Below are 18,213 nucleotides of genomic sequence, written 5' to 3'. Positions count from 1 at the left end.
AAAGGTCCGGAAAGTAGATTCCCGAGACCAGTCTGCCGCGGACAAAAGGTCCGAAAGGGAACAGCCCGCTGAAAAAGCAGCGGAAGCCGCCGCTCCACGGACTGAATGCGCCCCAAAGGGCCCCTCAATGCCGGCCAAAAGGAGGATCCACCGAATCCACCTAGAAAGCGTGGGGACAGAGACCGGCCGAAAAGGATGCACGTACGAAATAAAAAGCGGGCCAGAAGAAGACGAACGAAACTGGGCCGAAACAGCGAGATAAGATTGGAGGCAACGAGCTACACAAAGGTGAGGACGGTCAGGAAAATAAGGATAAGATACGGTCGAAGCATTAGATTTCGTCCTACGGAACACAGAGACCGAAACTCCCTCAGGAGAAAAGGAAAACGAAGAGACGTCAAAAGCACGAACATCGGAGACCCTCCTGAAAGAAACGAGACACAAAAGAAGAGCGGTCTTAGCGGAAAGCTGACGAAAGGACAAAAGATTGTTGTCCGGCCAAGCCTCCAAGAAATTGAGGACCCGAGAGACATCCCAGAAGGAGCCGTAACGAACCCCCGGGGGTCTGGAAAGCCGAATACCTCGGAGGAGGCGACAAACCGAGGGATCCCTACCGACGGCCAGACCCTGAACCGGAATATGAGCCGCCGAAATTGCCGAACGAAACAAATTAATTGTTCGGTAGGACCGGCCAAGGGAAAACAGGTGGGCCAAAAAATTGAGGACCGCCGTTAAAGGTGCCGTAAGGGGATCAAGGTGTTGAGCCAGACACCAGCGACTCCAGGAGCCCCATGCGTGGAGATAAGACTTTCTGGTGCCAGGAGCCCAGGATCCCCAGAGCAAGTCTCGAGCCGACTCCGATAATCCAGGCACATGCCAGGATCCCCGGAAACCGACCAAGCCACCAGAATCAAACGACCCTGGAGGATAAGAGGGTGAGGATTCCCCTCCGGATCTAGAAGTAGGTCCCACGAAGAGGGAAGGATCAGGGGATCCGCGAACGACAACTCCAGAAGCAGTGGGAACCACGGCTGAGTCCTCCACAGAGGGGCTATCAGGATGATCGACACACTCTGCCGGCAAACGGAGTGGAGAGTCCGGAGGATCATGTTGAAGGGGGGAAACGCGTAAGCTCCCTGAAGTGGCCACGGTTGCAGGAAGGCGTCCACCGCCACAGAGAGAGGGTCCGGCAGCCAACTGAAGAACGCGTCGGTCTGGCGATTTGCCCTGGACGCGAACAGGTCCAGATGGAGTGGACCTCGACAAAGGTGGAGGGAGTGAAACACGCCCGGGAGGAGACGCCAGTCGCTCACGTCCCTCCAATGCCGGGAGAACCAGTCTGCCACTAGATTCTCTTTCCCGGGCAGGTACTCCGCCCGGATAGACAAATGGTTGTCCAGGCAAAACTGATAAAGCTCCTTGGTGAGCTCCGTCAGAAGCCTGGATCTGGAGCCTCCCAACTTGTTGATGTAGCGCACGGCGGAGACATTGTCCATGCGCAAAATGAGGAAACAATGAGTTACCCCTTTCAAGAAACTGCGAATCGCGAAGGAGCCCGCAATGAGCTCCCGTCTGGAAATCGGGGTCCAGCGGCAAACGAAGCCGATCTGCTGGCGGCACGACCCCGCTGCCGGCCAGCCCGGGAGGAAAAACGACTTCCAGTCCTGAAGACGCGTCTCATGTTCGTCTGGGCCTTGGTGAGAGAGGTGAAGAGCTTCACATGTTGACTAAGGTCCTTAATGAATTTTTCACCGAAGAGCAGACCCTTGGCATCGGCACCCAGCTCCTTAGGGGCCAGTTCCGCCAGCTTGGCGTCTAGTTTAAACAAAGCCGCCTTACGACGCTCCGATGAGATGGCGCAATTGGCATTGCCGAGAAGACACAGTGCTCTCTGGGTCCAATCACGGACCAGCTGGGGATCCAAAGGCGAGCCGTCTGTAATTGCCTCATCTGCCATCTGAAACACTTGAGTCAGGGGCCCGGCGACATCCAGGAGTTTATCTTGCGCCGAGCGCAAACCCAGTTCAATGCCCTTACGAGGGTCCTTACCATTTTTGGTGAGGAAAGTAACAAAAGTCTGGTCAAACTCCGGGGTATGGAGAACCTTATCCCGGACGGTGGGCCGAGGGCACTCGGATCGCAGATGTTGACGGACCTCCTTGTCCAGGGGCCGACGGATCCAAAACCTTAGAAATTCTGCTATATGGGCCGAAGGTGTCCACTCGGAGGAGCGAGGGTGACGTAGGGTTCTGGGGTCAAACAGTGGAGCTCCCAGATCGTCGGTCACTTCAAAGGGTTGGTCCGGGGCGTTAGACGGATAGGATGGTAACTTGGGGGGTTCGGAGGCGAAATCCTGAGCCCGGGCAGGGGAGGCACCACCGGAAGAGCCTGCGCAGTATTCATCCAGGATCTCATAGTCGGTGAGGTCCTCAGTAGGAGCAACCATAGGGAGGACCGAACTGCGCACTTTCTTAAGCGGGGCTTTGCCCTTTCCCGAAGTAGAGGGTGCCTCGTCCCAGGTGCGCTTATGCGAGGCTGAGGTGCCCGCAGGAGAAGCCGAACCGCCAGCGTCAGAGTCCTCAACTCTAGTAGGGGAGACGAGAGGCTGAGCCGTACGAGAAGATTGAAGCTCCTCTAGAGCGGCGGGCAGCGACGCAGCTAGTGCGGAGCGGAGCCATGCCTGGATGGCCGCAGGAAGCAAATTCTGAGATTCGTCTGCCATATTACTCCCAATGTGTCTATAAAAGAACACAGAATAAACGTTGAGTAACAGACCAAAACCCAAAATTGGGCGAAAAACGGGGAGCACCCGTATAAGCGTAATCAAGGGAGGAGGGGGTCACCCCTATGACACGGGTCGTGTACCCTGTAGCGTGTCTCCAGGCAGGAAAATACGTGTATGGCGGCGGCAGGGGGGTTCACCCCAAATGGCACGCGGTAGGGGGTTTACACACAGGAGTAAGTGGCAGGGGTTCAGCCTGGCCAGAGGGGTCACCCACAACTCAATACAGTAATGGAGATATCCAAATATGAATGTGTCAATGCAGGCAGTGTAACACATAGACAACTGCCATAGGAACACCTAGGAAAAAGACCTAAAGCAATAACCAGCCTGCAGGTACAAAACAAAATAATACTAACCTAAGGGAAATAAAGGGGGGTAAGGCCGCAGAGCAGACCAGGCCCCAAATGGCGTAGCAGAGAACGCACGGCGCGGTGAAGGCCAAAGGCCCGCCACCCGGGTCTAAAACGGCCCGGGGAAGCCTACCCAAGCGCACACCACGCCGCGAAATAAAACAAAACACGAATCCGCCGCACGGTCTAGAAAAACCGCCGCAGAAACGAAAAGAACGGCACTCGCGCGGTAACGAAACCACCGCGCGGGGAGAAAACAGAAGAACAGACACGCACGGGAGGGGAGAAAAAACCCCAACCCACGGGAAGAGAAACAGCCACGCGGGAACAAATCAAGCCGTGCGGCGGAAAGATTACCTCACCGCCGCGCGGGAAGCAAAAAAACGCCGCTAGGGCGGACCAATCCGCCGTGCGGCAGAATAATCCGCCGCACGGGGAAAGAAAAGACCGCACCGGAGACCAGCCGAAAGGTAAGGACGTATAGCGGGAATAGAGACCCCAAAGGGGCCAAAAAAAAGGAAAAAACTCACAAGGAGGGCCGCGTGGACAGAGGCAGCAGGAGAGAAAAAACAGAACAGGTAATAAAGGGACAAGTAGAATGGCTAATAAAATAGAAATAACAATAGGAATATATATAATATATATATATATATAAAACGATATTGCAGAGAAAAAATGTGGTAGAAAACAAATATATAATGGAATGTTCTCACCTGGAGGTTAAGCAGCAAAGAAAGAGAAGGAGTTCCAGGATGTCTAGGCTTTTATAGACTGTTCCTATGTTCTGATTGGTTGTTTTCTTGTTTTTCTGTTAACTGTTTTGCTGCTGGAGGTTAACAGTAAAGAAGGTTTATGCAAAATACGAAGCCTCCTGTCTTGCCATAAAATTTAACTTTCCAAGCTAAGAGCTGGGTAACCCAATTTGGGCAGATTGAATTTAAGAAAGGCAATCTGCTCCATCAGATGAGGTGCCATGCGTGAGCGCTGTGGACTCAGTATGTTTCCAGTCATAGAAAACACGCGCTCACTTTGAACAGTGGTTGGCGGACATGATAGAAGCTGCTGCGCAACCCATTAGAGTGCAGGCCACACACTCTTCTTTTCATCCCAGTAGCTAAAAGGATCAACATTAGGAGCAGAAGGAACTTCACAGAGGTAAAGTTTGACCATTTCAGCAGCACTACTCTCCTTTCTGCTGCTAGCTCTGTCAGATGGTCCAACTATACTGCCAAGTGCCTCTTCCCAAAACGCAGCTGCTCCACTCAGCTGTGTTGTGCTGCTTGTGGCACTGCTGCTGATGCTGCTGCTAGGGGTAGCAGACCACATCATCTCTTCCTCCTCCTGCACCTCACCCTCCTCGGACAGCATTCCCATTTTACGCTGCCAGTCACGCACCTTGTTGACCAATTGCTCCCGGTAGCTACTGAGAACATTGAATTTCAAAGCTAGCTTTCCCTTAATTCTTGGATCACAAAGGCACGCTAGCATCATTTCGGGACTCTCTTCCATTCGCTTGCGAAGGTGTACTTTTAGCAGATCCTTCAGCTTCCTGACTATGGCTGCTACGTCAGGATGTAGAGTGCCACCTTGAACAGCCTCACGGTTTCCAAGGAACACATCCATCTTGCTGCCTAGATGGGAGAACACTGGGATTACCTGGGCCAGACTGGCAGTGTTTGAGCTTAAATTTTCTGTGGCATCCCTGAATGGTTTAAGGACTGCCACTAGCTGGGCGATCACTGTCCAATCCTCCCTATTCAATGGAGAGGTAATCCCAATATTGTGCTCTGAGGCAAGATTATGGATTGCCCTCTGCTGCTCCAAAATCCTCTCTAGCATGTCTAACGTGGAGTTCCACCGTGTACTGACATCCTGACGTAGGCAGTGTACGGGAAGACCTGACCTCTCTTGCTCTTCCCTCAAAAGTTGGCTAGCCTTAACACTATGGTGAAAGTGCCCAGCGATCTTTCTGCAGCGGGACAGAACTACTGCTGCCACATTAGTTCCTTCTGACATTGCTGCCTTCACTACAAGATGGATGATGTGGGCTGCACAGCGCACACCAACAATATGACCATCTCGCAGCGCTTTCACCATATTGGCACCTCCGTCAGTTACCACAAAACCAACTTCAACATTGGTGCCCGCCTCTGCTCCCACCCAAAGGCTAAACATTTTCCTAATCGCATGCAGAATATTTTGGGAAGTGTGCTTTTCATCCATCACTTCTGCATGGAGAAGGAATGATCGGTAGCCTGCTGCAGCAACTTCCTTAGACACACCGGGCTGCCACCAGTGTGCTGTCAAAGAAAGAAAGGCATGCTGGGCGCTAGGTGCACTCCACAAATCTGTAGTGAAATGAACACACTGACCAGCAGCCTTGGAAAGCTCCTCTTTCACTGCTGCAACACAGGACCGATACAGCGAGGGGACAATGTTCCTGCTGAAAGTGGAACGTGACGGAACTGTGTATTGTGGAGCCACAGCCGCCATCAATTGTTTGAAAGGCTCCCCTTCAATCATGGAGAAGGATGCCCCTCCAACAGCAATGAACTGACCAATAAGTCGCGTTACTTTATTGGCCTGCTGTTTGGGCATCGTTCTCTTGGAGTGGAATGCCCCAAATTCTTCCAGGGTGGGCTGGGCATGCAGTGCTCCAACCTGCCTTGGTCTCTGGCTGCCAGCACTAGTTGCTGCTGCTGCTGCTGCTGCTATTGGCTCAGAAGAAGAAGCTGTTGGGGTTTTTCCACGGCCACCAGCTATGCTGCCTGCACTAAGTTTTACCTCTGCATCTTTCCCCAATAGCACAGCGTTGTGTTGAGTGCTGAGGTGATGCTTCATGCTAGCACTGGTAAAATGGCCAGACACTTTCCCTCTGCTTATTAGCTTCCCACAATGTTTGCACTTTCCATAGCGCCCTTCTTCAACATTTTCAAAGTGCTCCCAAATTGGGGCGCGCATAGCCTTGGAGTGTGCCTTGGGTGCTGCTCTTACTGCTCGGGGTGGATGAACAGAGGCAGAACTAGTGGTGGTGGGACTGGTGGTAACAGTACTGGCCATAGTGGGACTGCTAATTGCTTTAGATTTGCTAGGTTTTGCTGCTGCTGCTGGTGGTGGTGATGGTGATGATCGTAGCGGAGAAGGTGGAGGCTCAGGGGAAAATTGTGCACTAGTCATTTGGACACTGCTCCCTGAGGAATCTGATTCCTGACCACTCATCTCCTCTACTTCCTCTGGCTCATAGTCTAGCTCTTCATTAGCCAGATCGAATGGAATTCCTGCTAGGCTGGAGCTAAGACTGATATCGTCGTGAGACTCGTGACTAGTAGTAGTGCGAGCAGGAAGAATAGACTCTGCACTTGGCCTCTCAGTCTCAGGCTCCTCTGCTACCTCGCTAGGTGGAGTTCCACTATGTGTAGCCCTCTCTCTAACTGTCTTTACAAAAATTTTGTAAGGACTTGGTGGCTTGCTAGAGGTACTAGGAGGACATGGCGTGGCGGTACCAGTGGGAACAGTAGGCGCAGCACTAGTGGTGGTAGAGGCGGGGGTGGTGGTGGTGGTGGTTTTCCCTACAAAGGAATGAGATCGCTTTGGTTTGGGACCCCTCTGAGTCTTGCTGCTAATTTGGCTCTGCTTGGTACCTTGCATGCTGCTGGTGGATGGGGAAGATGCTGCTTGGGGCAAAAGGCACTTCTTTTTAGTCACTGGGCTGGTACTACTTGTGCTACCCTTTAACTTTGAACGTGCTTCTGGTGCTTTAGGCTTTCCGTAAAAAACCATAGAGCTTGTGGGCCTAGCCGCACTACTACTGCCTGCTTTTGGTGCCTTTCCTTTACTTGATGATCCTTCAAGCAATGCTTCCCCAAATGATAAGCGAGAGCTTGGCCTACTTGGCCGACTAGACTGACGCAAAGGCTGCATCTTAGAGCTGGTGGTGGTGCTGGTGGTGGTGCTGGTGGTGGTGGTGGTGGTGGTAGATGGAGCTTGTCCCTCCTTAGTCCCAAAAGGAGGATCCATTTCAAATTTTGTGTTGTGTGTGTAGTGTAGTGTAGTGTAGTGTAGTGTAGTGTAGTGTTTAAAAAACTATAAAAAAAAAAATAAAAAAATAAAAATAAAAAAAAGGAAAAACGAATTAAAGACAAAAAAATTAGAGGAAGTTCTCTTCAGTGCTACTGCTTAAAAAGTAAAACTATGCACTACTGCACTGTGCTGTGTGCAATCTGCCAAAATCCTAAAGTTATTGAAATTATTAACTCAAGATTAACTATTTAATAACTAGCAGTATTTTATTTTTAATTTGAATTTACACGGGCCTAAGAGCTTAGCCTACTACTATGCTAGCCTAAAGCTATATTTCCTTACTATAAATCTACCTCTAGGCAGACGCTCTCAAACCCACTAAGCTAAAGTGAGGTTAAATCAGATTCAGTATATGATTTATTAATTAATATTAAGTTATATAATATTAATAGATTAGAACTAATTTACTTATATATTATGTATTATAGATAGAAGAATATAGATTATGAATTAGAATTTAGAATTAGAATTACTTATATTATAGATTATGAATTAGAATATTATTATTTATAATATATTATAGATTAAGATTAAAGAAGATTAGAATTATTTTAGTACTACAGCTAGTAGCTTGAAGCTTTGCTTAGTACAGCTCGTCACAGTCAATTTTTCTTGAAAAGAATTAGAAATAAAATAAAATGTCACAGCAAAACAGTTATCTTCACTGCTTGCTGCACTCACTAGCCCAACAAGTTCACTTCACTGATGGACTGAGGTGAGCAAAACACTAAGGGTACTTTTAATAAAATTGAAATAAAATGTAAAATAAATGAGAAAATCTTTGCAAAACAGTTAACGTCACTGCTTGCTGATCAAAAAAAAACACAGCACTTATGCGGCTGCACTCACTAGCCCAACAAGTTCACTTCACTGATGGACTGAGGTGAGCAAAACAAATGAAATAAAATGAAAGATTAATTAAGAAAAATTGACTTGGTCTCTTACTGTTGCTAAAACAAAGCACAAACTATAGAGCTGCAGCACCAGTACTAATAAGATTAGCTGAACTATACGCTAGTAGTAATTAATTAATATTATTACTTTTATTTATAGCTAATTTAATTAACTATTAAGATAAGAAAGAATTAGAGAATTATTGATATTACTGATTTTAGATTAGACACTAGTAGATGTTCTGAATGTCTACAGTACACTCTACACTAGTATACTATTACTAACTATAACTGACAAATATATATATAATTTTATAATGAATTCAATTATTAATTATATTAATTAATATTACTGATTTTAAATTAGACACTAGTAGATGAATGTCTACAGTACACTCTACACTAGTATACTATAGTATATATATATATATATGACTGACAAATATATATATATATATATAATATTATAATGAACTATTAAATTATAGATTCTATTAAATTGTAATTTATAAATTCTATTTAATTTATTTAAGCAGGACAGGCAATAGGCACTAGTGCCAGCCCAGGGCAAGGGCACCCCAGTGCCACTGAGACACTGGGTGCACTGTCAACTCAACAGCACTTACACTAAAGTTGATGACAAATTAATTTTAAAAAAATTAAATTAATCAAATTATTATTATTAAATATATTAATTAAGTAGCACTGAAGTGAGGATGAAGTACACAGTGAGAAATGGCAGGCTAAGGCTTACCAGTCTCACACAGAACAGAACAATCTCTCTCTGTAACGCTCGGATGCAGCACAGCAGTGTTGCCAAAGCAGTCACAGCGAAAAATGAATGGATCTCTCAGGCAAGCTCTGGTCTTATAAAGGCGCCTTCAGAATTAAAAAAACAGCAGCACAGGCATTGGACGAGACCCTTAGCGTTACGTCACAAGAGTGAGCTGATTGGACAGACGAGGATCAGCTCACTCCTGTTTGAAATTTTGGCGGTTGCGCGGCAAAAACGAAGACGATCACGAAGAATCTTCGAATCTTCGTGATTGTGAGTCTTCGTCTTCGCCTACGGTTTGCCGGCACTGTATTCTGTTCTACGTTCCTTCGGAACGAACAAAAAAACGGCCTCTTCGTGCTCGTTTTCATGTTCGCCCGAAGACGAATGCACAAGTCTAATAGTTATATAGTATAGCAGTGATATGATAGTATACTCTTTGTATAATAGTGTAATAGTGATATAATAGTATTATAGTTATATAGTATAGCAGTGATATGATAGTGTAATAGTTGTATAATGATGTAATGGGGATATAATAGTATTATAGTTATATAGTATAATAGTGATATGATAGTATATTAGTGATATGATAGTGTAATAGTTGTGTAATAGTGATATGATAGTATAATAGTGATATAATAGTATTATAGTGATATAGTATAATAGTGATATGAGAGTATAATAGTTGTATAATAGTATTATAGTTATATAGTATAATAGTGATATGATAGTATATTAGTGATATGATAATAAAAAAGTGCTAATAGTTGTATAATAGTGATATGATAGTAAAAAAGTGCTATAATAGTGTAATAGTGATATAGTATAATAGTGATATGAGAGTATAATAGTGATATAATAGTATTATAGTTATATAGTATAATAGTGATATGATAGTATATTAGTGATATGATAGTATAATAGTTGTATAATAGTGTAATAGTGATATGATAGTATTATAGTGATATAATATTATACGCTGGGCGGAGGCAGACAGGAGATAACGGGTATCCCTGGTAGCGACATTTACCATTGTGTTTGTTTTCACCCCCAGCTCCCGTCGTGCGACTTGGTGGGTACCAAAAAAAACGTGCCAGAGAATCAAGAAATCCATTATCCAGACACATCTGGAAAAGTAAGTCACCCCCAGCTTCGTCTTAGGGGGTAATTAATTATGGAGCCTGACTGTCGCTGAGCCATCGAAAAAGAGACTAGAGGTGATAGGAAAAACCTGAAGGGGTTAATAAATTACCACTCATACAGAGATAAGATGAAAGGGTAAACCCAGTGAAAGAGGCCACTGCTGACGGGTTACAGTACAATACAGAGCACTAAATAACACATTGTACAGCGCTGCGGAGTATGACGGCGATATATAAATAATAATAACACATTGTACAGCGCTGCGGAGTATGACGGCGATATATAAATAAATAACACATTGTACAGTGCTGCGGAGTATGACGGCGATATATAAATAATAATAACACATTGTACAGCGCTGCGGAGTATGACGGCGATATATAAATAATAATAATAACACATTGTACAGCGCTGCGGAGTATGACGGCGATATATAAATAAATAACACACATTGTACAGCGCTGCGGAGTATGACGGTGATTTATAAATAAATAACACACATTGTACAGCGCTGCGGAGTATGACGGTGATATATAAATAATAGTAACACACATTGTACAGCGCTGCGGAGTATGACGGCGATATATAAATAATAACACATTGTACAGCGCTGCGGAGTATGATGGCGATATATAAATAATAATAATAACACACATTGTACAGCGCTGCAGAGTATGACGGCGATATATAAATAATAATAATAACACATTGTAAATAATAATAACACACATTGTACAGCGCTGCGGAGTATGACAGCGATATATAAATAACACATTGTACAGCGCTGTGGAGTATGACGGCGATATATAAATAACACACATTGTACAGCGCTGTATACGGTAATATACCCCCCCCACGCTGTAAACAGTAATAGTCGGTGAAAAACCTGGTTTGATCACATTTTCCCCAATAAACTCCCTTTATCTGCAGACCTGGAGCTGCCGTTGCTGTCGGTCATGTGATATTTTGGGAGACTTTCTTGGCCCATACAGAGCTGATGCTTTATTGCAATGCTAATGAAGTCCGTCCCCCATAGACTTTCATTAGTCAGAGAGTCAGTCACTCAACAGCAACCAATATGTAGAAAAAACTACAATGTCCAAATATAATGGACCTCAGTGCGGGGACCTCGTGTATTTTAGTATGTAATATGACTCTTATTTACAAGTTTATCGAATCACCTCCATTTTAGGGTAAATTCCATCAATCTGATGAAAAATGTTAAAAGTCTGCAAAGATGCCCCTGGTCCCTGAACACAAAGATGCTGCATGAAGTAAGGTGAGTCTGTCTGTCTCTGCTGAATGAGAATATATTACTGTGCTCGTGTAATATGGGGGGCCGACCCCACAGGGTTCCCAGGTATGCCGGGGGCCGACCTGAACACTAATTCTACATCTCAGACCTAAGAGTGAGACGTAAAACAGACCGGTAAACAAAGGGGCAGATAGAAGGGGGGCATTCTGTGGGTTTGGCTAGCAGTGTACTTCCGCACACGAAGGTATTGCATATAAGGGTTAAACTACCAGCCCCGCCTGTTAGCGTGGATCACGTGTGTTGTATGATTGCAGGTCGGAGCTTGCGTCCTGCTGTAACGCCAGCAGCGGCCTCCTGGTCACGCAAGAAAACACCCGGATCGGAGATGTCATCACTTACGAGACTCAGAGCAACAGACAAATAAAGATAACAGAACAAATCCATCAAATGCTTCCCCAGGTAACTCCGCCCCCGCGGAACCCCGAGAAACATGCGCAGTGACACCCACCAAGACCAAGACCCGTCCAATAATTAATTAAAAAATATATGAACTAGTCAACAAATAAATATACAAAACCGCAAAGAGAGAGCAATAGAGTGCAAATACTCATAATAAATGCCAAGTGTATATGATACTACTACTAAAAACATTAATAATAAAAATACTACTACTACTAATAATAATCAATAATAAATATACAACTAATAATTAATAATAAACTACTACTACTAATAATCAATAATGAATATACTACTACTAATAATAATAATCAATAATAAATATACTACTACTAATAATAATCAATAATAAATATACTACTACTACTACTAATAATAATAATTAATAATACATATACTAATAAAAATCTAATATACTACTACTACTAATAATAATAATAATAATAATCAATAATAAATATACTACTAATAATAATAATCAATAATATACAACTAATAATAATTAATAATACATATACTAGTACTAATAAAAATCTAATATACTACTACTATTACTAATAATATCAATAATAAATATACTACTACTACTAATAATCAATAATAAATATACTACTACTAATAATAATCAATAAATATACTACTACTAATAATAATAATAATGAATAATACATATACTAGTACTAATAAAAATCTAATATACTACTACTAATAATAATAATATTAATAATCAATAATAAATATACTACTACTACTACTAATCAATAATAAATATACAACTAATAATAATTAATAATACATATACTATTACTAATAAAAATCTAATATACTACTACTACTACTACTAAAAATAATATTAATCAATAATAAATATACTACTACTAATAATAATAATCAATAATAAATATACAACTAATAATTAATAATAAACTACTACTAATAATAATCAATAATGAATATACTACTACTACTAATAATAATCAATAATAAATATACTACTACTAATAATAATCAATAATAAATATACTACTACTACTACTAATAATAATAATTAATAATACATATACTAATAAAAATCTAATATACTACTACTACTAATAATAATAATCAATAATAAATATACTGCTAATAATAATAATCAATAATATACAACTAATAATAATTAATAATACATATACTAGTACTAATAAAAATCTAATATACTACTACTATTACTACTAATAATAATATCAATAATAAATATACTACTACTAATAATAATCAATAATAAATATACTACTACTAATAATAATCAATAATAAATATACTACTACTAATAATAATCAATAAATATACTACTACTACTAATAATAATAATGAATAATACATATACTAGTACTAATAAAAATCTAATATACTACTACTACTAATAATAATATTAATAATCAATAATAAATATACTACTACTACTACTAATCAATAATAAATATACAACTAATAATAATTAATAATACATATACTATTACTAATAAAAATCTAATATACTACTACTGCTACTACTAAAAATAATATTAATCAATAATAAATATACTACTACTAATAATAATCAATAATAAATATACTACTACTACTAATAATAATCAATAATAAATATACTACTAATAATAATAATCAATATACTACTACTACTAATAATAATTAATAATACATATACTAGTACTAATAAAAATCTAATATACTACTACTAATAATAATAATATTAATAATCAATAATAAATATACTACTACTAATAATAATCAATAATAAATATACTACTACTAATAATAATAATCAATAATATACTACTAATAATAATTAATATATATACTACTACTACTAAAAAAAATATAATATACTACTACTAATAATTAAAATAATAAATATACTACTACTAATAATAATAATTAATAAATATACTACTACTGCTAATAATAATCAATAATAAATATACTACTACTACTAATAATAATAATTAATAATACATATACTACTACTAATAATAAAAAATAAATATACTACTACTACGGAAAAATAAATATACTACTAACAATAATAAAAAAAATAATGAATATACTACAACTACTTCTACGAAAAAAAGATATACTACTAAAACTAATAATAATAAATATACAGCTAAAAAAATAATATACTAATAATAAATAAATATACTACTAAAAAATAATATACTAATAATAAATAAATATACTACTACTACTAATAAAAACATAATAAATATACTACTACTACTAATAAAAAAAATAATAATATACTACTACTACAAATAATAAAAAATAGATATACTTCTACTACCACTACAAATATTAAATATAAATAAATAATAATAAATATACTAGTACTACTAATAATAATACATATACTGCTACTATTAATAACAGCAATTATAATAATAATAATGATAAATATACAATCATGGACGCTTTTCGAAGTATTTATTAATAAACATATCATCAAAATGCGCAGATGTTCTTAGTTACTGTATGTATGTATGTTTTACACTGTGTGATTGACAGTGTATTTTTATCTAACGTATGAATATAGATGTAAAAATATTATAATTATCAGTATAGCGCGTCGATACTTGTCTCTATTACATCTATAAGCAGTATGAATATCAATATAATAATAATAATAATAATAAATGATCCACCTCTCACCTGGGGGTATGTGATCCTGGGGTATGTGGAGTTAACCCTTAACATGAAAACATCACAACCTTTAGTGAATCCGCCCTAATATGTCTCTCCAGAACGTCTTGATAAATATGGTCTTATTTGGGGTGGGGGTGCACAAAGCGAGGGGTGATCAGCTGGAGCAGTCCATCGGTCGCCATGGTAACTGCTCCACCTCTAGCAATTTGCACCGGGACTGATCTTTGTAAACGCAGCTCTCAATTTTTGTGGCAGACCTCGCCGTTCCCGGATAAGCCCTTCCGGCGCTGCGCGGTGGTGGGAAACGGCGGCGTTTTACTCAACAGCTGCTGTGGTTCCGAAATAGACCAAGCCGACTACGTCTTCAGGTAAGCGATTGGGGCGAGGGCGCCGGATTCCAAAACACGAAGGGTTAATCAACTCAATGACATGTAAGCATCCCCTATTTGTAGTTCTTAACCCTCTCCTGTCCCCTCTACTCCACACAGGTTAAATTTGCCACCAATGAATTACTCGTATGACATCGGGACCAAGACGGATCTGGTCACCGCCAACCCCAGTATTCTGCACAACAAGTAATGAAGCGTAGATACTCAGCATCGCTATACAGGGCCACCATACATGCCCTCATTACCCGGCCGGTCACTGGGTTATTTCCTCCTTTTCCAGGCCAATCCTAACTTCCTTCCCCTCCCTTATCGCATGTAATCATCCCTTCCATATTCTAACCGTTCCTCTTCATCCCATGTAATCGGTTTCCTTCTCTCCTTGTAATCATCCCTTCCATATTCTAACCATCCCCCTTCATCCCATGTAATCGGTTTCCTTCTCTCCTTGTAATCATCCCTTCCATATTTTAACCATTCCCCTTCATCCCATGTAATCGGTTTCCTTCTCTCCTTGTAATCATCCCTTCCATATTTCAACCATTCGCTTTCCCATGTAATCCGCCATTTTCTTTTCTCCTCGTAATAATTCCTTTCATAGTCTAGCCGTTCTCCTTCATCCCGTGTAATCCGCCATTTTTTTCTCCTTGCAATCATCCCTTCCATGTTTGTACAGTTCTTTTTCCTACCCTATAATCCGTTTTTCCCTTTTCACCTTGCAGTCATCCCTTTCTCCAAGCCTCCTCCTCCGCCGTACCCCGATAACTGCTTCTCTATCTCACTCATGTTAATCGCGGGATGCGAGGATCTTTAATAACCGCGAGCCGTTATGTTGGGTACGGTTTGAATAATTTGGTTTCACTGTTAGGGATATTAATGAGACAAAATAGGCAAAACCAATATTTCGTCACACACACAAAATAACGACGCTACCAAATATTGTAGGACCACATCCACAATATTAAGTTAAGGAGATACCCTATATTTTATCTCCGATCCTAAATTCTTTCAGATCGCCGAAAATTATAATTCAAATTAGATAGATATCGCAACGATAGTCAATAAAAATATTATTTATTGTAAACACAATTTCTAAAATATATATATGAGTCACACAGTGCATAATATAAAACACAAAATTCTTAAAACATGTAAAAAATAAATCAATTCAAATACAGTATATTATCGATAGTTATCAATATGAATTGTTATTTTATGAGTCTAACACACAATTAATTTCCAGTCCACTCAGCAACCAAAATAATCATCATCAGGGCAATAATAAAATATCACTTACTCACTTTATATATTAGTTCTACTAATATGACATTAAAATAATTTAATAATGTCTAAGAGTATTAGTGAAGTTCCTAATAGATGCAAATAATGTCAAACTTCGTCTATAGGTAAAAATACCTTTTCATTATTGTCATTATCACGGGTTATAAGCTGCAGTCTCACAAGCCGCCATATACAATAATGCAATATAGTACTTCCCAGAAACAGGGAATTCTATACGAAGAAGACAAAATTCATCTCTATTCAGAATAATAAAACAATTATATTTACCACCACTTGTTGCTGTGGTCCAACCGGTCCTTGTAGAAGTTAATCCAGGTTCATTGTCAAGAAATTAAGTGGGAAAGAATATAACTTTCTACAAATTATATAGGTTAGGACTCCAAGTAACTCCAAGAGTGAAATATGGTGCCAGGATCTTAAGATTCCAATTCTCTGGGGTAAATTTAAATGAGTCCGTCAGGGTCTGTCTGTTTCAGGGTGCGTTTCTCAGGTCCGTTTTTAAGGTGAGTTCCAGGGTGAGTCCCCCAATTATTAAAGACATCAGCTTTTAAAGACCGGGCTCATTATCATAGCCTCCACCTCTTGATTGGAATTCTCCAATCGTAACGGTGGGTTTTACCCATTATAATTAGGACTTTTACTCGTATTTACATCGTTGTAATTTCTTAATTTACCTGCGAGAGACGCTCTGGTCTAAGAAATAACTTAAGACCGTTACATATGTGTTTGGAATTTATCCTTGGTCACCTTATCTTTAGATGTTACCTCCTAGAAAGTAAATGAGGTCTCTGTAGTCACCCATATCTCCAGACGTTGCCTCCTAGGTAGTAAATTAGGTTTTGGGGGTCTTACGACGTATCCCCCATTCCAATTTACATTCCTAAGGATATGCAGTGTCTACTCCTTAACTTTCTCATGGGAGATAACGCTAATTGTATCATATATACTGAAGCATCATTATACATGAATACTCCTTTGTTCTCAATTATAGAGGAACAAAGACAGGAAGAAATAATCACTATATGATTAAGTAAAATAAAATGGCTCTGACTCCATTTTGTGTTCATGTAAAATACAGAATATGTGGAATACATGTTTTCTATCATAAAATATCTGACATCACGCTTTCCATTTTTTTTTTATCCAACTCTTTCCCCAAGCTACTCGAGATTGGACAAGAAAAGGCGACCCTTTGTCGAAATGCTGAAGGCCTACAAGTCAGCCTCTCTCCTGATGCCAGCTTTCTCCTTCGTGAGCAACACCGACGTGTCCTTCAAGGTTTTCTACGCCCTGCAAGACTTTGAGTCCGAGCAGAAGGTTCTTTTCTTCCACCCGACGTATCTGAAGAACCTTTCTCTCCACTGGAAGGGTAAGGGGCTGAAGGTCCGACGTCTGTCTTCCGGCCTCATGATGGTCAGCATCGCCCTTGAGCTTTGCGATGAGGTCTCGATGTACGGGTTCTGGCCGTTTCCACAGGGAGCAACGGGAAAACCAATTCCTCATCACTACTACGACAACAGACTTCCCAAACCAGGCTTCCACTCCATGTCCGACGAGTTCTTCTTCTATACCAAGATGCACAGCATGGGAGTCCTCCGATTAAAAGTGGGAAGATGCTTTTGAGATGTTGGCGTCAGAGGAGGGTTGGGTAAAATGGGTCAAGTAAGAGACGTTTGCGACTCCTTCTCGGGGGCGTAAATGGTTTCACCAAACCCATCTGTAATAAAAGCGATGAGTTCCCACTCGATTCCAAGATCGGACTTTCTCAACCAACAGGTGAACCTGCTTTGGGCTGAGGGACAGCGATGCTTTGTTTAGCTATTTCGGTTGAGTCAATCTTTGCTGATTCTGGGTCAAGAAAGTAACTTTCCTGTAAAAACAAGTCTATTGCCAGCATTTTTATTTTTTTTATTTATATATAGGGCCTGACTGGTGAGGGCGAGGTTGCACTTTAAGGCCACAGGCTGTCTGATGATGTAAGCGATGATGTAAGAACATATCGCATAATATTAGTGCCAGATAGAACACACGAATCAAATCACGTGTTTGATTTCCTCCTAAATTCTAGCCAACAACCCAGGTTTGGGCATCAAATGA

The 18,213-nt window shown here is 40.6% G+C and overlaps 1 protein-coding gene across 1 annotated transcript; it reads left to right on the top strand.

Moving 5' to 3' along the window:
* Positions 1-11,291: 11,291 nt before the first annotated feature.
* On the top strand, positions 11,292-17,739 carry LOC149276312 (alpha-2,8-sialyltransferase 8E-like). Its single transcript, XM_089503714.1, has 5 exons — positions 11,292-11,308; positions 11,599-11,743; positions 14,684-14,796; positions 14,917-15,003; positions 17,277-17,739. Exons 1-5 carry the CDS (start codon positions 11,292-11,294, stop codon positions 17,737-17,739), a joined length of 825 nt encoding a protein of 274 aa, XP_089359840.1.
* Positions 17,740-18,213: the final 474 nt, after the last annotated feature.

The sequence above is a fragment of the Sceloporus occidentalis genome, unplaced genomic scaffold, assembly GCF_023333645.1.
Source record: "Sceloporus occidentalis isolate IW3139 unplaced genomic scaffold, rSceOcc1.0.p SCAF_242, whole genome shotgun sequence".
Classification (NCBI taxonomy): domain Eukaryota; kingdom Metazoa; phylum Chordata; class Lepidosauria; order Squamata; family Phrynosomatidae; genus Sceloporus; species Sceloporus occidentalis.
The sequence above is the reverse complement of the archived record's forward strand: the minus strand, read 5'-3'. Positions and strand labels throughout refer to the sequence as shown.

Coding starts and splice junctions, on each gene's coding strand:
- LOC149276312 (XM_089503714.1), top strand. Junction 11,744..14,683: donor TCCATCAAATGCTTCCCCAG/GTAACTCCGCCC, acceptor TTTTTGTGGCAG/ACCTCGCCGTTCCCGGATAA. Junction 14,797..14,916: donor CAAGCCGACTACGTCTTCAG/GTAAGCGATTGG, acceptor TACTCCACACAG/GTTAAATTTGCCACCAATGA.